At 51.1% G+C, this 23,904-nt stretch overlaps 1 protein-coding gene across 7 annotated transcripts in view; it reads left to right on the top strand.

Annotated features, from left to right (window-relative positions):
• SSBP3 (single stranded DNA binding protein 3) overlaps positions 1 to 23,601 on the top strand; it is a gene marked incomplete at its 3' end in the record, with an annotated part of 152,456 nt that extends 128,855 nt beyond the window's left edge. For 3 of the 7 annotated variants that reach the window (XM_084244292.1, XM_084244291.1, XM_084244288.1), the window contains 12 exons: positions 533 to 592; positions 4,608 to 4,674; positions 4,800 to 4,876; positions 12,220 to 12,284; positions 12,963 to 13,011; positions 13,626 to 13,661; positions 14,162 to 14,216; positions 15,546 to 15,616; positions 22,277 to 22,355; positions 22,607 to 22,635; positions 22,742 to 22,843; positions 23,572 to 23,601. In XM_084244292.1, coding sequence (XP_084100418.1) covers positions 533 to 592; positions 4,608 to 4,674; positions 4,800 to 4,876; positions 12,220 to 12,284; positions 12,963 to 13,011; positions 13,626 to 13,661; positions 14,162 to 14,216; positions 15,546 to 15,616; positions 22,277 to 22,355; positions 22,607 to 22,635; positions 22,742 to 22,843; positions 23,572 to 23,601 — 720 coding nt within the window. Of the gene's footprint in view, positions 1 to 532; positions 593 to 4,607; positions 4,675 to 4,799; positions 4,877 to 12,195; positions 12,285 to 12,962; positions 13,012 to 13,625; positions 13,662 to 14,161; positions 14,217 to 15,545; positions 15,617 to 22,276; positions 22,356 to 22,606; positions 22,636 to 22,741; positions 22,844 to 23,571 lie in introns of all 7 variants that reach the window. The other 4 variants (XM_084244293.1, XM_084244290.1, XM_084244289.1 and 1 more) reach the window with 3 other exon arrangements.
• Between the last annotated feature and the right edge of the window lie 303 nt (positions 23,602 to 23,904).

Here is a 23,904-nt window from a genome sequence, read left to right as displayed (position 1 = left end):
AAGCTTTCTTGCCCATTCCCCTGCATTGAGTTAGGCAGCCCGCTGCCCCCTGACCCTCGTCATTGTGTTTTCCCCCTTAAACCCTTGCTGCCCTTCCCCACCCCCTTGTTGCTGGTTTCTCTGTGTGTGTGCCTGTGAGTGTGCGTGCATCCAGCTTTGTCTGCACACACTGAAAATTTGATGGATAAATCCCTCTTTGGAGTCTTCCTGGCCCTTACCGAGAGCAGAGGTCTCTTCTTTTGCCCCGTGTTGGTGTAACTGTTCTTCCTCGTCCTGTGCCAAGTCCCAGCCGCTGCCCCGCCACCCATAGTAGATGTCGGTGAGCAGAGGCGGAGTGGGAAGTCACATGGGTGTGTGTGGCTATAGTTCCCTCTGCCCGAGGGAAGTTTTGCCCAGAGGGGAGAGGCCACTGGGGAAGAGTTTGAGAGATCACTAGTTGTAACAAAACTGAACTTTGTGGAGTGGAGCGCATTTGTGTTTGTCCCTGTGCAGTAGCGCAGGCTGTCATTGAACTAATTCCCTATAATTGCAGCCTTTTATGTCACCGAGATACGCAGGCGGCCCCAGGCCTCCGATCAGAATGGGAAACCAGGTACTGTAAACCTTTCCATGATCTCCCTCCCCTCACTGGGCCACCCTTGACCCCAGCTGGGCTTTGACTCAAATCAGAATTTGGGGAAAGGATTGGGAGGTGGAAGGTCAGGTTTTAACTTGGAGGCAACTTACAAGCAGGCCCCTCGAGTGGGCGCTGTGCCCACCGTGTGCCTGCGATATGGCTTCCCTCCCAGCTACTTAACCTGCTGCTCCTGCGGGCTGCGGGCGGCCAGTTCTGGAGTAAAGAGCCAGGGTGGGAAGGCAGGGCTTCAGCTCTTCTGGCCCTCCCTTCCAGCCCCTTCTTAGAAAAAGGGTCTTCCTTCTTAATGAAGTTAATTGACAATGTGCATTTTTTCCTGGAAGCTTTTGAGAATTGCCAAGGCTGGTAAATATAATCCTGCTATTAAGGGGAGAAATGGCCCGTAGGAATGCTTAGATCAGGAGCCCGGATGCAGTGGAGCAGGACATTTGTGAGTTTTTAAGCAATGTTTGCTGCTTCCCAGACCCAACTCAAAACAAGAAAGGATTTGTTCTTGTAATTAGAAAAGTGGCCTGCTTGTGTGGAGGGCCCTTCAGCCTGGGGCTGTGTGCCTTCTGCTGGCCCATGAGGGCTGGCAACTCTAGGTGGTCTGGAGAACCGACCCCACACCACCGTCCTGGCTCCACCCAGGGAGGGCAGAGGGAAGCTGGAGAAATAGAGATGAGCACCCTCCTCTGAGGATAGACAGACTTAAAAATAAACTTTAAGGAAACATCAGGGAAATTCTTTTCATGCCAACATATTTTTTACACATAATTCTTAGAGTGACCTTGCAAGAGCCCTCCAAAAAATCTGACGGCGATGCCAGCACATCAACCCTTGTTGGCTTTGGGGGTGGGAGTTTAGCTCCCAGATTGGCTTTACCCTTCCATTTTCAAGGATCAGCAACAAAGCCATGGAGTGAGATGAGAAGAGGGGAACTAGAGAGCGATGCGGCTACAGGGCCTCCAGTTTTAAAGTCAAGTTGTTTACCAGCTTTTCCCTTCCTGCACCCTCTCTGCCCCCCCATCAAAAAATCCTTTGTTTCCTATTTTCTGAAGGGGATGAATCAGAGACCCGGTGTTTTGGGATACCTCGTAGTGAGCAAACAGAAGGGCAGAATGGAGGCAGCGCTCCCAGTCTCCCAGTGAGCTGAGCTCGAGTGGGTGTCAGCTCCTGGCCCGCCGCTGTGTCCTCGAGCAGCCTTCGTGCTTGTGAAAGTGCTTTTGCGCCTTTGTTTCCGACCGGTCACAGACCAGGCCTCCCCTGCCCTCACACGCACCATCCCAGCAGCCTCTGGCCACCTGCCCTTGTGGGGCTGTTGTTGGCCCAGACTGGCCCCTGCCCCAGGGAGAGCACAGATGCTTCCTTATCATTGTGGCCTTTCCTCCAGCAATTAAGGGACACACGAGAGGAAGAAACGTGTATGTTTCTATTTGTCAATTAAGCACGAGCAAGTACCCAAGAGAGTAAACGGAGAATAAATCCATCATCTGCACTTCAAATTACAGACCAGTTTTCCCGACCTCCCCACTACCCCACATCAGAAAGCTCGGATTTCCTGCTTTCCTGTGAGCTTAAGAAATTTTTGCCCTCCAAGGGGGTGGGGGCATGCCCCTTATATAGGTACGGCCACTGTGCAGTTCTTGGCTAGTAACTCAGTTGAGGCTACTGGTGGCCTCCGTGCCCTCCAAGTTAGCTCAGCCCTCCCCTGTGGCATGTGGAGGAAGCAGAGGCAGTGGGACTGTGCAGGTTCCTGTGACCTCCCGGGTTAGGGTGAGGAGACGGACATTTAGGGGACAAGGAGCTAAGGGTCCTTGACTCAGCCTCAAAGTATTGCAGGGTCTTCTTCCCAGGCTGCATGTTTGGGCCTATGTATAGAGCACTGCTTTGTTTCAAATGAGGGTAATTGGTGGGTGGTGAATAGTGGGGTTCTTCTGGGCATAGGAGAGGAGGACTAGAATCTGGGGTTGTCAAGTCCCAAACACATCCCAGCAGAACCCCTGCTGGCCTGACAGTTGACTCAGGCCTGCACTCATTCATGGGATTTGTCCATTTTTTGGGTAGACACTTGTGTGCCTGCCTGTGGTTCTGTAGAAGAGAAGCTGGCCTGCTTCCAGGAGCCTGTGGGCCAACCCAGAGCTTCTCTCTCTCTGCCAAGCCCCAGGCATGTGCATGGTGTATGCTCGTGGCCCCATATCACGTCCCACCTTTTCTTATGCTTGAGAATTTCAGCGTGAGACACTTTTATCCTGGTCATTGCATACTTCCTCTCCCTTGTTGAGGAGACCCAAACCGCCCGCCCCATCATTGGGGCACCCCAGTGAGGGACGGAGGAAAGATTCCACAACTCCCATGAACCTCGGGGCCGCCCAGCTCTGCCCTGAGTCCTGACCCACAAGGGTAGGGGGCCCCTCACCTAGGAGCTTCCTGTGAGAACTGCTGGTCAACACTAGGCTACCTGGAGAGGGGCCAGTGGCCCGACCCCCAAGGCTGCTCCATCTGAGTAGGATGAGGACCCTCCTTTCTCATCTCTATCTCAGGATCCCCTAAACCAGACTGCCTCAGAGGCAGACCTTCCTGTGTTCTCTCAGAGCCCCATAACCAGGCTCTAGGGAAAACTCGAAGCCCCTTAGTGGACAGATACAAACCAGGCAAGTGATTCAAGTGTTTGGGACTTGGGGAGCAAAGCAAAACTGGGAGAAAGGAAGTGATGGGGCCAGCTAAAACCCAGGACTGGAGGGACAGACTCAGTACCCTCAGGCAGGTGACAGCCTCAGGTGTTAAAGGCCATTTGGTGAGCACAGGGCCTCTGCAAGCTTGTGTGATCCTCTCATTAACCTCTCCACCTAGACACACACAAACACCCCATCCCAAAATTAGGCAAGACAGCTTCCCACCACCTTGCTCCAAAACCAGTGTGGAGTTCGCCATCAGACCCATCAGGCATCCCCACAGCAGCAGCGGGTAGGGGCCTCTGTGGCAGGTGCCTGGCCTCTGCGGAGCACTGGCAGCTGCAGATTGGAAGGCACCAGCCAGCTTTCCTGAAGGCTCTGCTCTCAGAGCAAACACTTGTGTTTAGTCCAAAGACATGAGGGGGTTCTAGAAGCAAACCTCTTCTTCCAATTCTGTTCTTTTTATTTTTTTCCAGATTATAGCTGAAATAACTTCAGCCCTAAGTAAATCACTTTTAATAGGTTTTCACAGCAGGCGTGCCAAGCATTCACTAGGAAATCCACAGCACCCTGCCCTCACCTTTCTTGATAGTAACTGCACCAGCATCTGCCACTTGCACTGGGCTTTGGGGACCTGGTTGCCTTCAGCACCTTGCTGGCTCCTCTCCTGAAGGCCCCTCTTCACCCTTGGCTCAGAAGGTAGCTTTCCATAGTGGAAGAGCCAGTGAGCGCCCATCCTAGCCCTGCCAGTAGGTGACTAAGGACTGCTGGGCCTCTGGACTTCCTTTGCCCCATCTAAACCTCAAAGACTGCTTCCTCCCCTGCTCCCATTTAAAAGGACCCCCCACAGTGACAGGATTTTTTTTGGGGGGGGGTAGCTCCCCACAGTTTTGGAGATGGAGATTTAGTTATGTCTCCATGAGGCAAAGGAAAATTTGACATCTACTGCAAGGGCTGGGATTCAGGGGATGAGGAGGGGCATGCTGCTTCTCGGGCGTGTGGCAGGTGGTGTAGACAATGACCAGGCTCTGACAGGTGCGCAGAGCAGGGAGATGGTTCCTTTCCCACCGACCCTTCCCTTCCCACCGCTGCTACACTCCCTTCCCTACTACCCCTGCCCCACCATGCTACAGTTGACACCAGCCTAAGTGGACTGCTGCTCCTTGGGGACCTTCCCCCAGTCCGCAGGCAGCAAGAATGGTTTTGGGTGTCCTAAATGGTGTGATGGGAAGCCGGGGAAGGGAGGCCCATCTCCCCCTTTGCCCAGTTCCAGGGAGCAGCCACTCAGCTCGTGTCTCAGTGTCTCATGTCTTTTCCAGCCTCCGGGAGGAGTTCCTGGAACACAGCCCCTGCTGCCCAATTCCATGGACCCCACACGACAACAAGGTGGGCAGGGCAGGGCAGGGCTGCCCCGGGGCGGGGGCAGGGGCGGGGGCAGGGGCGGGGCCCTCCCCCTCTACTGTCTACCTTGGTCTCCTGCCACCTCACAGTTCACTTCTTCTCTCATGCAGGGCACCCCAACATGGGAGGATCAATGCAGCGAATGAACCCTCCCCGAGGCATGGGACCCATGGGTCCTGGCCCCCAGGTAACCATCTGTCCATCAGTCCATCTCCCTGGTCATTGTGTGCACCCGCCGCCTTTCCTCTTTCCATTGTCTATCTGTCTTTCCATGTTGCTCAACTCGCAGGGGTGGGAGGAGAGGGCGTGACTGTCCTCTCTGCTGTAGGTGGGCTGGCCCATGCAGGGTGGAGGCGCTTAGGGAGCAGGGCGTGTGGAGAGCCCTAGGTGGCAGACCCCTCCAGGGGACAGGTGCACTCAATGGCAATTGGTCCTAGGAATCTGAAAGGCTGAGTAGTGTTGTGGGTCCTCCCACACCAGACACCCTAAAGCCTCCCACCTGATTGGATGGACTTGAACTGGCTTAGGGTCACGGTTTGTTGTAACCCAGAGGTGGGACAAATGAGCAACAGGCCTTGCTCTGGCTGCAGCTCACTATTTACCTGTCCGTGGTCAAGTCACTGTGGCTTTGGTGGACCCCAGTATCCCCACCTGTCCTCTGGAGGCTGCTTCTCTGTCCATGGTTCTCAGCACTGCCACCCCAGGTAAGCGGAGACTAGGCTATCCAGGGCCCCCGACATCCACTTCAACCCAGAGCTTTGATAATTCCATATACCAGGCCTGTATTTAAGATTTCTTTTGACCAGAGAGCTCCATTGCCAAAGAGGGCAATTTAGAAAGTTCTGGAAGAAACCACATTCAGTGCCTGTCTCCCTCTTTACAGTTGCCGTTCACGGTCATTCATTGTGACTCAGCTCTATAGCCCACAGGTACAGGTTGCACAGGACCATTGGGTTAGGGTCTGACAGGCCATTCTTGTTCTAGAATCTTCTTAGGGTTGGCTTCCACTCCTCCACTATTTGAGAATGGATCTGTTTCTGCAAGCAGCCGCGCAGAGTGTTTGCTGCATTCTTTCTTCTTGGGAATTCTCTGGAATCTAGCTAAAAGAAACTATAGATCTGAATAAGGGGAGAGGAGTGAGAACAGGAGCATTTTGTTTTGGGGGTCTTCCTTTCCTGCCCTGCTCTGAAGTCGGCTTATCTCCTCCATCCTTGCTTGTGGATACTCAGTCTCTGGGCTCCTCACAGGGTTTCAATTCCCTGATGGGTGTACTAGCGCTCTGCTCTCACACACACTCCTCCCTTTTTTGGAGGCTCCAAGGACTCTGTCCAGAATTTATAATATTTACAGCACACCTAGCACACTTGCTTTCTTTTCACGGGTGCTGGAATATCCATGATGTTGAAAGATTTTAGGGAGGCCCTTGTCTTCCATTGGCCCCATAATCCTAAAAGGAATTCTGCAAGTTCACATCAATTGCAGCCGCAGTTTTCTTGTTGATGGTTTTTCCCCCCCTTCATCAAATCCCTCAAAGCTGGTGTTTTTGCCAGCTCCTTTAAGCCACTGGAGTGGCCCCTTCCTGTCATGCAGCCGCCTTGAGCCAGCAGGCCGCCGGGTGGAAGAGCCGTGGGAAAGGCTGCAGATCTGAAAGCAGAGCCTTCCCGTTACTGAGCCTCTTGGCTTTAGACAGACATTAGACAGATACCCTTGGGGTAGAAATCTATGATGGCCTTGGATTTCTCCTGTCCTGGGGGAGAAAAGAAGATGGAATCCGAGGCAGGAAAGCTTAGTCCCTGCTTGTCAACCCCTCTGGGTTCTGAGCCGCTTAGCAGCTGCATCTGTAAAATGGGCAGGAGACCACTGTCTGCTCTGCAGGGCTGCTCAAGCAGGCTCAGGTTCTCTGAGTGATGCTTGGTACAGACGCCTCTTAGTAAGCAATTTCTGTTTTCCAGTATGTGCACTTGAAGCAACATTCTGGATTGTAGTTGGGTTTGGTGACTGCTTTTAGTTTCCGTTTTATTTTTAGTGGCAAGGGGTAATAGCAGTTTGTTAAACATGTAGTATGAGGTTCTAGAAGCTGAGAGCGAATGTTATCAGACTGACTGAGAGCAGAATATCCCAGAAATCTAGGACTTCCTTCTGGCTTAACAGATGTCTTGTCAGTGACTAGCAGTCCGGCTTACTCTTGTGATGCAGTTTAAAGAGGTGAGGGTCCTAAAGATTGGAATCCTGTCCCAAAGAGCCTCATGCACCCACTGTGGCTCTCTTGGTCTTTCCTCTCCCATAGATCCTGAGAGAGACGCCCAGAGGGGAAGAGATGCTAGCCCAGGTGAGAGGCCAGCTGACCTTCCCTACTTCCGCCAGCCTTAGGAGTTCTGAAATCGTCTCTCCCATTTTTTATTTTACCAGTAGGAAGATCCTGAAGTGCTTTCCCCATATCTCCTGTACCCCTCTGTATAGGGTGCTATATAAATTCCAGAGCATTACCTCTTCCAGAGCATCCCAGGATTTTACACCACTTACTTGGAGACAGAAAGTTCTGCCCTTGTGTGAGACTGAATCTGGGTCTGGGCCTGGGCCCAGCTGTGTGTGGGATAGATCACAGCGTCTGGGATCAGCCAGGGAGTGGGACCCACAGAGTCTGGAATTTTGAGGCCTCAAGGCTAAGGGTGGAGAGAAGGCAGATTCCCCACCTTCACCCCCAGCCCTTCTCTCTGCCACCTGAGAGTCCTACCCTGGCTGCTCCCAGTGGATAGAAGATTGAGCTTAGAATTCGGTGCTAGAAAACACAGCCCTGACCAGGACACAGTCTTGTTGGGCCTTCAGTGCCTCATCTATAAAATGGGTGGGTGAGTGAGGCCCTCACTGGCTGTGTGGGGCTGGATGAAGTAGCAGCTGTAAATACCAACCTCAGCATGAGGCACCTGCGGATGCTGGCTCCCACTTCCATTAGGACCTGGGCTTGGGGGTGGAGCCTTGCCTCTGGCATGCCCCAGCTGCTGGCAAGGGCAGCCAGCCCCTTCAGGAAGCCTGCAGTAAGCTCCACTGCATGCACAGCACCATACATAACCAGGGCAGAGATGGGAAGCTATCAGTCCAGTCATTGAATGGGGAGTGAGACAACTTAAGCCAATGGCCACTCCAGAACACCCTGGACAAAGAATAAGCACAGTGTGTTCTCAGGGCCACTTCATAGCTTTTGCAAACAAGAGGAGTGACATCGCACCCTTTGAGCCCAAATGTCATAAAGGACTCAGCAGACCGGCATCACCCTGCCCTCTGCCCTTAGTGCCACAGACAGATTTTACTGTTTTTCTGAAATGGCTTCTGCCTGCTAGTCTCAGGCAGGGGCCTTTGGGCTGTTGTTGAACTTAGAATGAGGCTAATTCTGCAGCAACTTGTGGCCAGGATCCTGTGGAGAGAATACCAGACCCCATCAGAGGGACCGTGGCTCCCAGACCCCACCATGTGTCTGGAATTTGGGTCGGGGTGGAGTTGGCACAGCCTGAGCCCAGATACCATCCTGGCTTGTCTGCATCTGAGAAAGTTCAGATGAAAGATGATCCACAATCCCTAGGGACGATCCTGTGCCACCCGGGAGAACTTGTATCCCTGGGAGTCCAGGGCGGTCCAGGCCCCTCTGTGAGCCGAACCACGGAAAGAGATAGAAGGACTATAAACCTGGGGAGAGTGGCCGGGACTGGGTGGGGAGGGGTGGGGCCATGCCAGGACCTTTCCCTCCCAGGAGAGGTGTCCAGGCTTCCATGTGATGAGGGCGTAGGAAACTGCTTGGCGGCCTAAAGTCTTGGATAGATCCATTTTAAAAACGGGGTATTTCTTGCCCTATTTCTGAGGTGAAGCTAGAACTGGGCACTGTGATGGGGAGTGGCAGGAAGCAGCAGCAGACCCAGCCCTGCTGGGTGCCTCCCCAAATTCCCAAGGACCCTTGCCCAGAGCAGAGTTAAAAATGAGAGACTGGGAGCCTGACCCAGGGTCTCTGGCAGGGGGACCCCTCCTTGTCCCTGACGATGGATCAGACCCCTCTGGCCAGGGTGTGGAGATGAGGGTGAAGAGGCTGGCACTGGGAGAGGAGAGGACCGTTTCTGCTGGGTCGCTGAAACCAGGCTTCCCAGCCCTCCAGCCCTCCGGGAAAGGGCTGATGTGTCTCATTTGAAACTCACTTCCCCCGCTACCACCAAAGCTGGCTGTAACCCAACTTTCACCCAAACATATTTCAGGCTTGGGGAAGTCCCTGGCCTCTGGACTTCCAGCCCACCCTCAGCGACCATCCCGGGTGGGTGCCTCTGTAGCAGAGAGGCCTTGGCGGGCACCCTCCCTCCAGGGAAGCGGCTGTGGGACTATTTGGAGCCTCCCTCAGTCGGGCTAGGGTAGGACCAGCAGATGGTGTGCTGGAGGCTCCCCTGAACTGCATGTCCAGACTTGTCCTCCCTCTCACACCCATCTTGGAGCTGCAGGGTCCTGGGCCACACCCGCCCCTCAGCCAACATGCACTTTGACCCCTGGCACAGGCTACTCTTCTGGGTGGGGGGACGGCAGGATGTAGGTGCAGCCTCGGCCAGGCTGAGTAGTGGGAAAGTGGGCTGCCCGGGAGGTGGTGAGCTTCCTGTGCTGGAGGAGCAGCCGAAGTGAGACCGAGATTTGTAGAGGGGATTTAGGTGCTGCACAAGGGGCTTAGAAAGGGCTCTTTAAGACCCGAGGTTCTGTGATGCTTAAGGCAGCATTAAGGGCTTTGGCGTTTGTTTTGCTGCTGACATCCCAAATCAACACACACCTCCAAGGGCTGACAGCACTTGGAAGCCATCATTTCATTTGATCCTCACAAGGCCCTGTAACGTTGGGGGCTCATTGTCCCCATTTTACAGACAAGGCAGTACAGCAGAGGGAGGTGGAGCTTCAGCACAGCTGTGTCATCACTGCTTTTTTAATTTTTTAAAAAGATTTATTTATGTATGCATACAAGAGCTGGGGGTGTAGGTCAGAGGTAAGGGAGGGTGAGAGGATTCACCAGAGACAGAGTGGGGAGCAGATCAGGCAGATTGACTGAAATACACTGCTGAGGGGACAAGCGGGTGAGACAGGAGAGGTCTGCTGTGGCATGTGGGTAGCTCCCTGGCCAAGGATGGAACCTGTCCTGCAGTGGCTGCTGATAGCTTCATAATGCTGAGACTTAACCCCTTGTGCCACCAGGGAGGCCCCTGTTTTTTAATTCTTAAAGTGGGGATAGTAATCGGGTTGTCATGCTAGTTAAGTGTAGGTGATAGAAGGTACATAGCACAGCCTGGTATGGAGTAAATATTATTATTTGTGTAGTTTGCCCAGAGTCACCAGTAAGTGACCCACTCGACTCACTCTCCCATTTGTAACCTCAGGTCTGCAGCTCTGCTCACCCTTGGCAGCTGTCTGTGCACTGCACCTAGCCCCTGCCTGTCCCACGAGCCTGCCACTGCTTGCTCAAGGGCAGGCACTCATCTTCCTGACCCAGGGACTCTGCCCCTAGCAGGAATGGGCGATTCAGGCTCTGTGAGAGCTCACTGTGGGGGTTTCTCTTTGGCTGCCTCCCTCAACTCCAAGCTTTTTGCCAGCCAGCCTGGTCGTGCTCCTGAGAGTCCTGTCTGTCGGGCATTCTTCATTACAGACTCCAAGTTCCTCTGTGGGTGGCCAAGCAGAGGAGGGGGCCCTGAGATGGAGAGGCCATCACCCTGGGGTCAGCTCTGAGTTTGTTGGCTCTGGCTCTTGAGCCTCCTGCTGGGGCCCATTGTCCATCCACTTCTCACCAGATGTGTGGCATAGCGTGTTGTCTCCAGAGGCTCACAGATCCAGGGGAAGCCCAGCTATGCCATTTGACTTTGAGCAAATCTTCCTCCCCTTAGGCCCTCAGTCTACTATCCTATAAAACAGGAGTAATACCAACCTCGTGGCATTGCTATAAGGCCAAACCACAGAGTGCCTGTAAAGCATACTATACTCTGGGTAAAGAACAGGTGGTGCTTGCTGTTCTTTGCCACCAAAAATCCCACCAACCTACTTCTTTCAGATACTCCTATAAGGGCAGAACTTAAGCTATAGCCACGTTCATTCTATTTTCTTCTTCACTCCTTCATTGAGTGATTAAGCACCCAGCCTGTGCTTTCAGCAACATAGAGTAAAAGAAGATTCAAAGATCTTTAAGATACAGTCCCACCTTCAAAAGGTATTTAGCGTCCAGTGGGAGAAGTGTCGATGACCATAACCTAAGTGGTGCAGGCCGTTTGGGAGGGATATTACAAAGTATTATGAACTGACCAAGATAGACAGGGAAGGCCTCACAGAGGAGGTGGTGTTTGAGCTGGGTATTGGAGGATGTATAGGAGCCTACCAGGTGCAGAAAGGAGGCAGGGCATTTATTCCTGCAAAGAAAATAGCTCTGGGGCCTCCCCTGGTGGCGCAGCAGATGAGCGCTGGGCTGTGAAACTGCCCGCAGCCTCTGCAGTGCCGGTTCGATCCCCGGCCCGACGGCTAGGGTCCCACATAGTGCAGCAGACCTCTCCTGCAGCACCCGCTGCTCCCCTCAGCAGTGTATTTCGTCAGTCTGCCTGTTCTGTTCCCCGCTCTGGCGAATTCTCTCACCCTCCCGCACTTCTGTCTGTACCCAGTGCTTGTATAAATAAATAAATAAACAAATAAATAAATCTTTTTTTAAAATTATTAATAAAAAAAAAAGAGAAAATAGCTCTGGAAGGGGGGGAAAGGGAAAGCATTGGTTTGTGCCAGAAGACAACCAGGTGAAAGGCCTGAGGTGTTAGTGCAGGGCACTTGTGATCCACCCCACCCTGCCTCGGAGGGCTGTGCTAAGCTGAGTCAGGATTCACAGGAGTTTCCAAGTTCTCTAGACTGCTCTCAGACAGAGTAGCAATCCCCCTAGAGTAGGAACAGAGTCCACCTCCTCTCCACCATGCCTATGGAGGGCCCCACATGCTGATGCCTGATTAGATTAGGTGACTTGGTTCAGGGGTAGGGTGGGGGGACCACCTAGACCTGGGGCACAGTGGGGTGTCTGTGCTGGGTTTGGGGACAGCTATAGGATAAGCCTTGGGGAATGTGTCTTCCCCTTGCACATCCAGGCCCAGCCCTGCCCCAAGCTGGGCAGTGGTCTCTGCCCCCTCAGTTTGAGGTGGCCAGTCAGTTCTGTCACCAAGACTGTTCCCCTTAACCTGCCTAAGACCTGAGGGCACGATCCCCACCAGAGATATGCGTGGCTTGCTTGACATCCATGTGCTTTTGAGAACCGTCTGGAAGCCCCTGAAGATGTGTTTTAAAGTTGTGACTGTCCCTCTGTGCTGGCTTGTCATTGTGGTCCTGTCACTTGGTTCCCACCCCCCCACACACCTTTTTTAACAGATTGTTTTTTTCTCATCAGATCCTTTTCACAGACTAACCCTCTCACTTATATTCTGTCTGTCTGTCTTTCCTCCCTCCTCCTCTCTCCGGCTCCCCTCCTTCTCATAGACTGACCCTTGGTTATCGTTGCAGAATTACGGCAGCGGCATGAGACCACCACCCAACTCCCTCGGCCCCGCCATGCCCGGGATTAACATGTAAGGCAAACGTGGCCATGCCGCGGCCCAGAGCCTGTGACTCCCCCTACCCTCCCATGGTGCCCCTGGAGACCTGGTGATCTGAGTAATACCTGGTGCCTCTCTGGACCTCAGTCTCTTCATCGCTAAAGCGGGGATGTTGCTGCTGGGGATGAGAGCTCATCCCTGACGTGCTTCTGCATGCCTGGCACAGCTCTAAGCTTGCTTCGTGGATCAGTTCACCTGATCTTCATAATAACCCTAAATTGACTGTTATTATCCCCTATTTATAGATGAGGTAACTGACGCAGAGAGGTGAAGTTAACTTGTCCAGGCTCACACAGCTCTAAGGGGCAGGGTCAATACTGAACCCCTGGAAAATTGACCCATCCTAATGCCTCAGGGGTTCTTAACCCCTTTGTAGTAGTAAGAGCCCTGTGGGAATCTGTGGGTTTCCTTCCTAGGAAAATGCACATGCAGAGGAATGATATGTATTTTACTCATTAAGTGTAACTTAGAGGCATTCGTAGCTGTCTCTCCATGAGCCATTACCACCCCAGAACCAGGTCTCTGAAGCCCTAGCACCTTATGAAGGATTCCTGTTATGGAGGGCAGCCCTCTTGTTCTGCCCCTGCTGGCGCCACCCCTTTGGAGCTTATAGCACCTTTTTCATTGTCCCCATCTCTCTCCCTCTCACAGGGGCCCGGGAGCTGGCAGACCCTGGCCCAATCCTAACAGTGCTAACTCAGTGAGTACACAGGTCCAGTGGGGTAGTGTTTGCAGGAGGGGATTCTGGGGCAGGCTGGTTCCCATCCCCGGGTTGAAGGTGTCACGGGGAGGAGGGATACAGTGCAGCAGGACTCCATGTGTTCCTCCGAGGAGAAGCTGTGGTGAACAAGCTGAGGCCCTCAGAGGCCCCCACCCTGCCCGCTGCTCTACAGGAACTCCGAGGAGCGAGCTGAGAGTCTGGCTCTGAGCGTACCGTGTGCACGGAAGCTCCTGCCACACATCACTTCCCGGCAGGACTGGCTTCCTGCCCTCAGAGTTGCTGGGGCAGGGACTCAGTGTAGACAGTCCAGGGGGAAGGCCAGATGAGCAGGGGAAGCTCTCACTTCCCTTCCCCCACAGCTCCCTGCCACGCTGTGGGTAATAGCAGCCCTGGTGCTCGCAGTCAGTTCAGTGTAGGAGCTGGACTTGGCCCACACTCCCCGCCTTCTCGGGATGCTAATCAGGTGATTCAGTGGGTCCTACAGCCTTTCCCATCAAGAGTGGGGTTATGTCCCCAAGTGGATTTGGAAGCCCTAAGGGGGCTGCCTGTCGGAGCAAGTGACTGACAGCTGGCTCCCCACGTCTTGTTTCTAGATTCCATACTCCTCCTCATCGCCGGGTACCTATGTGGTGAGTGTGTGTGTCTGTGTATGGTGGAGGCGGGTGCGGGCGATGTTAGGACATTGAATCTCAAACCAAATGTGTGTCCCTGTCACAACACTCTGAACACAGGTTCCCAGCTGAGCTAGAATTGCTGTCAGTATTTAGGTTTTCCTACCTTCTGGTGGCCTAGAAGTCCCCAAACAAGACTGGAAGTTGGTTTTCCTAAGTGGGGGGCCTGAGCAATGGGCTGGTTGGCATCCACCACAGGCCTTCACTTTCACTGATTGACCTGTGTATGCATATACACATACTCTTGGTTTTAAAAAAAAAAAAAAGAAGAGAGAAATTTAAGTCTAGTTTCCAAGGCTTTAAACATCTAGGCTCTGTGTGCACACGGGTTTAGCAGGAGCTGAACGCCGGCCAGGCCAAGGGTGAGCATTGGTGCTAACATGGCAGAAGCTTGGGGACCTCTCCCCACGCATGTCAACTCTTTTGGTATCTGATGTCTGTTTTTATTTCATCTTCAGGGACCTCCTGGTGGTGGTGGCCCCCCTGGAACACCCATCATGCCTAGTCCTGCAGGTGAGCGGCTTTGGGGAGACAATGTTCTCAGGAGAGTAGGGAATCCTGAAGGGTCCAGCGCAGAGCCAAAGCTTAACAGACAGGCTCCCTCTGAAGCAGCACATCCCCCACCAACCATTTTGGCATCAGAGATTTAGGGGGCAGGAGGCCTAACTGCCACCAACCTGCCCTGTGGCCCTAGCCACACTCTTCAGTTCCTGCTAAAGGACAGGGCAGAGAAGGGAGATCCACGAACCAGGGCCCTCATTCTTCGTCCACTGTCCTTATTCTGCCTTTTTCTAGATGGCTTAAATGGGGACTGGGTTCTGGCATCCCAGGGCCAGAACTGGGTTCTGGCATCTGTGGCCTCGTACCTCCTAAGTTTCCATACCTCTCTGGCCTCTGGCCCTCTATGTAGGTGGTCCATCTCCCTTTCTCTTTAATCCAGTGAAGGGTGTGTGGGCACACATGTTGGCCTGTGCACACATACAGCATCACAATTGTGTTTCTCAGCTAAGAATAGCAAAAGCCAGCTAGAGGGAATTCAACATACAATCCTTACCCACCCCAAAAATAAAAAGTGAGAGATAGTTGGATTTCTGCCCAAGAAATGTGGTGCTGACTGCTCCTGATATAAACATGTTAGCTGATTTCCTAAGAAGACTTTTCTGGGTAATTGGGGAGTCGGAGTTGTCCCTCTCTCCCGCCCCCTCCTCAGCTCCCCATGGCAGGGAAGCTGCTCAGCTGCAGGGGTGGAGCTGACAGCGACCGTGATATTCCTGCTCCCGCGCCGGCTCCCTCTTTCTGCTGCTGCATTTTTATGAGCTGCATGACCTACATTCAGACTGGGTCACATTAAACCACTCCATATGTTAATGCGTCTCCAACCCCATCCCTGCCTTTCCCTCCTGCCCCATCAGCTTGGCAGGATGGCTCCTGGGTAATTTGTGGCATTTTTTTTTTTTTTGCCTCAATTCGATTAAAACTGCTGGGCAGGGGCACTGGTGGGAATCTGGCGGGCCGTGTCTTGTCCCAGGCAATATTGGGGACTAGGTTTGGTTTGGGGTGGGGAGATGAGAACTCAAATCTTTAGACCCCTTGGCCATGTCCACACTGCTGTCCAGACACCCTGAAATTCTTTGTTTCAGGGTTGAGTGATTTTCACAGTTGAATTTTCTGTGATTAAAAACTTTGTGAATCTTCATTAAATACAAATTAACCAGAAAATGGTGGTACTTAGAGGAAATTTTAGGTGATAAAATACAAAAGAATGAGTTCAAGTGCCACGAGTTTGTTTTAATTAAGAAATGAATTAATCACCCCGACTTATGGGTTTCCACTGTTCTACAGATTCAACAAATTCCAGTGACAACATCTACACAATGATTAATCCGGTGCCGCCTGGAGGCAGCCGGTCCAACGTAAGTCTGCTTTCTAATAATTTACATATCAGATACCATAACAAATCATAATTAACTTCATCAGCTGAGGGGAAAGCAAGTTTAATTGATTTCAGCCATTTGTTACCAAAGATGAATAAAATAAACCATCAGAAAAGTGATTAACTCTTGGGCAACTCCGTTCCCAATTCAGAGCTGCCAGGGTGTGGGAGGGTTGGGGGTAGAGTGATTTCTACCCTCTGGGCAGAGTGGGGTGCTGCTGAGGGAAAGCACCCGCCGCAGGTAGGTCTGGGCTGGTCCCAGCCCTCTGGCTGTGCCGCCCTAGGCAGCCCCTCACCCACATGCACTGTTTCCTGGCTGTGAAGCTAAGACTAGAGTCTGTAGCAGGAGCAAGTGGCTACTCTGCCCTTGGACTTGCCCGCTCTGTGCCTCCAGGGCCTCTGGGAGTCTATGACTCCCGCGCTTCTCAGCCCCTTTGCCTCTCAGAGTTGCAGCCTCAGTGAGGTTGCAACAAATTCCACCATCTCTCGCCCACTCTCATGTGCCCCAGCCCGTGGGATGGGATGGCTCAGCCTGCCTCCTCTTTCCAGCCGCACTCCCTGAGGACAGGGCCTGTCTGACTCACCTCCATAGACAGCCCTTCCAGATGGGGACGAGACTCGACCCTGCAGAGCTCAGGGTCTGGAGGGGAGGCTGCTGTGCGATCACTCACTCATTTGTGGACTTGTAGATCCAGATGGTTGGCTTGGAGCCCCCACAGTTGTCTCTGCCTGTTTGAGGAGAGGGGAGATGGTCTTTGGGATGTTCTCTTTGGTCTTGTTGGCTCAGTTTCTGGGGTGACATCTCAGTCACCTTATGTGCTCTACCCTGATTGTGGGCTGAATGGTAGACACTAAATGTGTTGAGTGCGCCCTTCAGGCTGTGGGGAGAGGGGCCTTCTTCAGGGAGTGGGACGCACATGCCACAGCCTCGGCTCTACCACCCGTCTTACTCTCCTTCTGGGCATCCAGCACCTCCCACCATCCCACTGGGTTTTAGCACCAAAAGTCCTATATCTCAGGAGAGGACTTCTAGAACACAAAAAGTCCTAGCTCTTGGCTATGGATGCAGAATTTTGGGCAGAAAAGGCAGAAAATGGCCCAAAAGGCAGGAAATGAGAACACTGAGTGGCAGAAGACAGCACAGATTACCCTCCTCCGCTGTCCACATTTCCCGTGACTTCCGTGGATGAGACTCCAGGGCCTTTCTGTTGGAGTGCTGCCGGGCCCACCTCTGCCTGCCTTCTCACCTCTGGGCCTCATGTGGAGGTAGTCAGCTTTTGTTTTTCTTGTGAGTGTTATGACCATGTTTTCTGGGAGTTCAGATATTGAAAGTGAAATCAGTGACAGCGGCAGTGCCAACACGACCCAGACATCACCAGAAAAAAGAGCGCTGAACAATGACTATGTAAAGTTGGCAATAGGTGGAGGTTGAGGGGGGGTGGTGAATGAGCAAAGCAGGCATGGAAGAGGAGGGCAGGGATGTAAGCCTTTGGAGTCACTCATAAGTTTTTCTGATCCGCCAAGAGATGCCAGTGTTCTGTCAAAAGTCATGGCTGCTGTGTCAGCCTGGGCATGCCCCCCATGGGCACCCTGTCATTCCCACCAGTGCTCCATGAACCAAGGAGATTCCTGATTGGAGGGCAGCAATGAAAAGACCTGTGGGACAACAGAAGGGGGGTTCACGTCCTATACACTGTGGCATTCTGTCAGGTCTTAACCAGCGATCGGGTGGCTTCCCACAAGTCATGGCAATGAAAATATGTCTCCTGGCTCTTGGGTACACGCACCTGAAAACTGGAGCTTCACTTATCTTGATTTCTGGAAAGAAATTTTCTCCCACCATATAATTGTTTTTAATATCCAGAGTTTACAATGCAAGGACCAGAGCTTTCTCCCAGACTCAAGTTTGTGATTCTTGATCAGCTCATAAAGCCTATGAGGATTTTTTGTCTTGTCTAATTTGGTTTCTGAGAAGACTTTATTCAAGTCCTCAGTGGACCTCTGATCAAATAGAATTAGGTTTTTTACCTTCTCGCAGCTCTTGTGCTCCTCAGAAACTCAGCACAACTTTTTTTTTTTTTAGATTTATTTGATTGATTGATTGATTGATTGATTGATTGATTGATTTATGCAAGCACTGGGTACAATCAGAAGCGCGGGAGGGTGAGAGAATTCACCAGAGCCAGAGCGGGGAGCAGAGCAGGCAGAAGGACCGAGGTACACTGCTGAGGGGAGCAGCGGGCAGCAGGAGAGGTCTGCGCACCTTGTGGGACCCTCCTCCGGTGGCCGGGGAGCAGCTGGGGATCGAACTGGTGCCGCAGAGGCTGCGGGCAGCTTCGCAACCCAGCGCTCAACCGCTGTGCCACCGGGGAGGCCCTCAGCACAACTTCTGACATCTTTTTTTTCAATGTCCATCTAGAGATTTCTGGGAAGATTTTAATGAAATTACAGAAGACAGAATACAAGATTGCTGTTCTTTTGTCCAAATGCAAACTAGACTTTGCTTGTTTATCTGTATATTTGGCAGACAATACACAGTTAATTTGGCAAATTTCACTTCATTTATAACTTTACCTGCTAAATATCCCCCATTCTTTGTCCCCAATACAAAACAATATGATTTGCTTACTTGTGTTATCATCGTGGAGGTTTGGGGTCACGCATCAATTTCCTCCTCATATACAGAAGCACCGAGTTTTTTTTACTTTATAGAAAAGGAGAAAAAAAGCCTCAGACGACGGCCATCACTGTGGCTGGCCATAGAAAAGATGTTAAAATGGCAGCCTGCTGGGGCATCTTTCTATATTTGGAAATCCATGGAGATGAGAAGGAATTAGGTAGTGGGGTGATGGAATTCCAGTAAAATAGAAATGAGTGTGCTGTTTCTCCATAACTGTTTAATGATCTTTAAACCGCCAAGGATTCTAGGCAAGGGTTGGGCAGACTACACCTGAGTCACTGAGGGTCACGGGGAAGTTGTAACAAAACCTCAGCCCAAGGAATGACTTTTTTTTTTTATTTTTTTTTTTTGTGGAAATAAGACTGCTTGAGAACACAAAAATTGTTACCAGTAAGGGCAGCCAAGTTAAACAGGTCTTTTTCATTTTCATTATTAAAACTATAACTTACTTGGAATCCATCTTGGCTCTCACAAGTTTAAATTACGTCTGTGTTTAAACCACTTTCCCTGAGGAAGAGAAGTTTAATTGATAATGGCATCCAGCGTGCTTGGGAATGGTCAGATATGATGGACAATCTCAGACAGGGACAGCCCATCTAGTGAGTTTATAGATGCAAAGGACCTGCCTGACAAGTAGCTGATCTGCCAGCACCGTCCTATACATGCATGTCTTTGAAGAACTAGAAGCAGATTTCTTCAGGTCCAAAATCCCACTCAAGGAAGTGTAAGCCCAAGTTCCTTACATGTGCCATCTTGTGGGGAGGGCAATTTGTTGATAGCAGGTCAGACTGAAACCAGGGCTTGAGAAGAGCAGAGCAGCAAGTCAAAGTGAATTTTATGTTTGACTCCTTGTTCACTTTACCACAACATCATAAAAAGAAGGCTGTCCTAAGAACTGCAGGTGATTCGGGAACAGGTTAGCGGGAAGGAAGCTTCTTTTGCATCCCTGAAAGCAAACGGGTCCCCAGTATCTCTGTTGGAGACACCTGAGAACATTTAACTGTTCTCAGGGGCTCTCACTCTTGTTACTTTTGCTCAAACCAGCCTGGTCCGAGCCAGACACCAGCCTCAGCGTGTGCTGTTCATCGGTAGACAAAGAATATAGGCTTTCTCGGATTGAACCAAATGATCTTACTTGAGTGGGTTATATCTTGTTTTAAAAAGGGGTGGGGGGAGCAGAGCATAAGCATCCTGTTGTATTATGGAATAGAAGGAAACATGTCATTAAAAAAATAAATATAGGTAATATCTATTTAATGAATTCCATTTAGGTTTCTTTTTAAAAATCTCACTCATATTTAAAGTCTACACAGAAATTTAAATATTCAGTAGTTTTAAAAAAATTAAGAGGACAGAAACATTGTAAAAATAATACATTTTTCTCCCATATTTATTAAACTGGTCCTCCTACTAATTGCCCTATTAACTAGTCCTGCTGTTGTTTCATTTAAATAATAATGTTTCAGTAACTAGAAGTAATACAAACAAAATGGTGCAGGGACAAATGGAACTTGCCAATGAATGAAATGGCACTGCTTTCTTGTGCCAGTACACAAAATTTAACCGAAAGTAGACCTTAGACCTAAGTGTCAGAGCTAACACTATAAAAACACTTCCACGAAAATGGGAATAAATCTTTGTGACCTGGGTTAAGCAAAGTTTTCTTAGATATAACATCAAAAGTATAGGTGGCAAAAGGAAAAAGTAGATAGATTTGGACTTCATCAAAATTTAAAGCTATGCTTCATTTCAATGAAAATAAAAATCCATGGAGAAAATATTTATAAATCACATTTTTCTGATACGAGACTCAGATCCAAAATAAAGAACTCTTAAAACTTCATAAGAAAAAGAAAACTAATTTAAAAATGGGTCAAGAATCTGAATAGTCATTTTTCCAAAGATGTACAGGTAGGCCATGAGCACATAAAAAGATGCCCAGTATCATTAGTTGCCAGGGAAATGCAAATCAGAACTGCAAGGGGATACTCATGCCCACTTGGATGGCTGCCATCAAGAAGGCAAATAATGACCAGTTTCTGCAAAGAAATGAAGATATCGGAACCCTGGGACTGGCTGGTGGGAATGTGAAATGATGCACCTGTTTTGGCAGACAGTCTAGCAGTTCTCAGAAGATTAAACAAAGTGACACCTATGATCCTGCAATTCCAGTGCTAGGTTTATGCCCAAGGGAAATAAAGCATGTCCACACAGTAACTGTAGGTGTTTATAGTAGCAGTGTTCATCATAACCCAAAAGTGGGAACAGCCTTTCCATCCACTGATGTATGGGTAAATAAAATGTGGTATATCCATGCAAGGGAGTATTACTTGGCCATCATAAGGAATGAAGTACTGATTCAAGATAAAACATAAATGAACCTTCCAAACCTGTCATGTGAACGGAGCCAGCCAAGAAAGATCTCATATCATATGCTAGGTGGTCACGTCAAATGTACAGAAAAGGCAAATCCATAGCTATAGAAAATAAGTTAATGGTTACCCGAGGGTAGTAGGGGTTAGAGGAGATATGGGGAATGTATAACTTAAAATACTTGCTAATATATTTCTGCTCGAGTAATGACCTGAATAATTGTTTATTATGTTACCGTGTCTGGAGTTTTTTTGAACTGGTATGTCCTGGGCTGACCTCCTAAAAGTTGGTCACTTCATTTCACTTGGGTTAATGAGTGTGAAATATTTGCCAAGTTGTAAAATGTACCTCAAAGCCTGTGAGCAAACCTGGAGGCCACTGGGGAGGCAAGACTGCCGCACCCTTGATGTGTGGGCGTGGGGATGTGGCTGATGCCCTAGCTGCCCATCTGGTCACACTGGTCTCTGCTCTAGCCACTCCATGTTGCACCCTCCAGGAGTCCTCCTGCTCTGCAGGCTGCTGCTGGGGAATGACTTCCATGGTCTCTCTCTAACTACAACCCCTCAGGTTTTTTTTTTTTTTAAAGATTTATTTATTTATGCATACAACAACTGGGGTACAGGCCAGAGGTGTGGATGGTAAGAGGACTCACCAGAGACAGAGTGGGGAACAGAGCAGGCAGATTGACTGAAATACACTGCTGAGGGGAGCAGTGGGCGAATCAGGAGAGGTCTGCTGCGCCTTGTGGGTTGCTCCCTGGCCAGCCGGGAGATTGAACTCATGTTATAGTGGCTGCGGATTGCTTCATAGGTTGCATCTTAACCACTTGAGCCACCAGGTTGGCCCCCACCCCTCAGTTATTTTGATGCTTTGTCTCTTCTCCCACGCAGCCTGTTCTGATTTCTCCACCCTGAACTCCAGTGCCTCTTTCTGAAACTATAGCCATGCTTTATGCCTGCAGCTCTTTCTCTGGGGTGCCTGTGACCATGTTAGTTCCTCCTCTGGGCTGAGGTCCAGGTGCGACTTGGCTCTGGTCCTCAGCACCCAGCACAGGCCAGATGCCAAACGATCTCCATTCTACTCTCTCCATCACTGTCCACATGGCATCCACTCTGCATCACAGGGCCATGACTCTGCAGATTGGACTCAGCCATCCCTTTGTGGTCATGTGCTATGACCTCTGCCCTTTGGTTGCTTCCACTGTGAGTTGAATTTGATAGAGTTCAGACAGGGCTGAGGATGGGAGTAGAGCAGATTCCACCTTTGACCTCTGACCTGCCTGCTCCATCAGGTCTGCGGGGGTTGTCATGACCACCCTCCACACTGTCTAAGGAGACAACCCCTCCTGCCCCCAGGGACCCTGATCCCGCTTCCTCCTCTTCCACTGAGTAAACCCACCTCTTCTCACCCCAGTGAAATGCAACTTGGCTCAAGGGGAGGTCCCAGCTTCTGGTGTCCAGTACCTGAGTGTATGTGAGGGAGGAGCCCCTCCAGAATGGGAGCTCCTGAACCTCTGTGGAGCCCAGGGTGGGAGCCTGTGAGGGGTTGCAGAAGGCCTCAGCTTCACACCTTGTGCTTCTCCCTCAGTTCCCGATGGGTCCAGGCTCGGACGGTCCAATGGGAGGCATGGGTGGCATGGAGCCACACCACATGAATGGATCACTAGGTAAGCCAGCGCCCGCTCCCTGGTCGAGCTGGACCCTGCCAGTCCCTGTCCAGGCAGCCTGCTTTTCAACTTAGTAAGGCCTGGTCCACACCTCTGGCCTTGGCTGGGCTCAGGGGTGAACCTGAGAGAAAGATATGACGAGGCAGAAAATCCTCTGCATAGAAATTACATGGGATGTTGCGTGGAAGGGCTTGGAGGCCTCTCCACAGAAAAGCAAGCAAGCAATTGAATTGGATTCTTTTTCCTTCCAGGGTCAGGTGACATAGATGGACTTCCAAAAGTGAGTGTCTCCTCACTGACAGTGCCCACCCCTGAGGGCACTTCTCCCCATCCGGTGGGCAGGTTGCTGGGGATCAGAGGACTCACCTTCTCTCCTCTCTTTGCAGAATTCTCCTAACAACATAAGTGGCATTAGCAATCCTCCTGGCACCCCTCGAGACGATGGCGAGCTAGGAGGGAACTTCCTCCACTCTTTCCAGAATGACAATGTATGACACCCACCCTCTGACTCCTTCCTCGTCCTATCCCCTGGGGTCTGTTTATTTGATGAGAGCAGAGCGGCCTCCTGGCCAAGGCCTGCCCTTCATGTTTTGGGCCTTTTGCCAGGGTCATTTTCCCACCTTAAGTGCAGTCCTCACCTTCCTTGTCCACTGTCCCCTCCCCTAGCACCCGAGTCCAGCTGCTCTGTAAGGTTCTTTCCAAATTTTCTGCCTGCAGCATAGGTCTCTGCTAATTAAGCTGACATGGCTGGAAAAGCTCTGGGCTGGGACACAGGAGGTTGGGCTCTGGCTCACAGGGTCATTATCCCAGGGGGTCCATTTTTGTCTGTCCTGGGTGGAACCAGTGATTTCCAGGGGTCTTGGTGTCATGGGGCTGGCCACCTACTTCTCCATCCTGGGCTTACAGCTGTATTTTGATGAAGCAACATCATTGTTAGGCAGCTTCTGAGAACCTCAGACTAGCTCTCTCCCCAGGGGGACTATGAGAGAGTGCTGGGGCTCCTCAGGTCCCAGTACCCCCACAGGGCAGGCACCGCTGGTGCTTCAGCTGGAAAGAAGAGAGGGGAGGCTGGGAGAGAGAAGGGGAGGGTGGGAGGGGACGTCAGCTCCTGTGGGGCAGACGCTGGTGCTGAGAGGTAGAGGTGATTTCTGACTCGCCTCCTGGCCCTGCCAGACCCCCGCCCTCACAGCCCCCCTTCTCTGCTTCTCCCCTCCAGTATTCCCCAAGCATGACGATGAGTGTGTGACCCCTCCTCTTCTCCACGACGCTGAGAGAGCCGGCATTGCAGGCGGGAAGATGCCAGAAATTATGCAAGAAGAAGTGAGGTGTCATTACCCAGGAGCTGGGGGAGGGGCATCTCCCCGCTCCTCCACCCCACCTTCCCCCCCACTCCCCCATCTTTCCCAATTTTAGTTTCATGCAATAAAAAGGCCGAACTTTTTATTTCATAAAACATGAAGGACAAAACTCAAAATAAAAATATATTTCAAATCAATGACCAGAAAAATCCCACCCCTTGCCCTTTCCCTGAAGGACCTTTTATGTACAT

This window comes from Talpa europaea, assembly GCF_964194135.1.
Source record: "Talpa europaea genome assembly, chromosome: 9".
NCBI lineage: Eukaryota > Metazoa > Chordata > Mammalia > Eulipotyphla > Talpidae > Talpa > Talpa europaea.
Note: the sequence above shows the minus strand (reverse complement) of the source record. Positions and strands in the feature narration are given on the sequence as shown.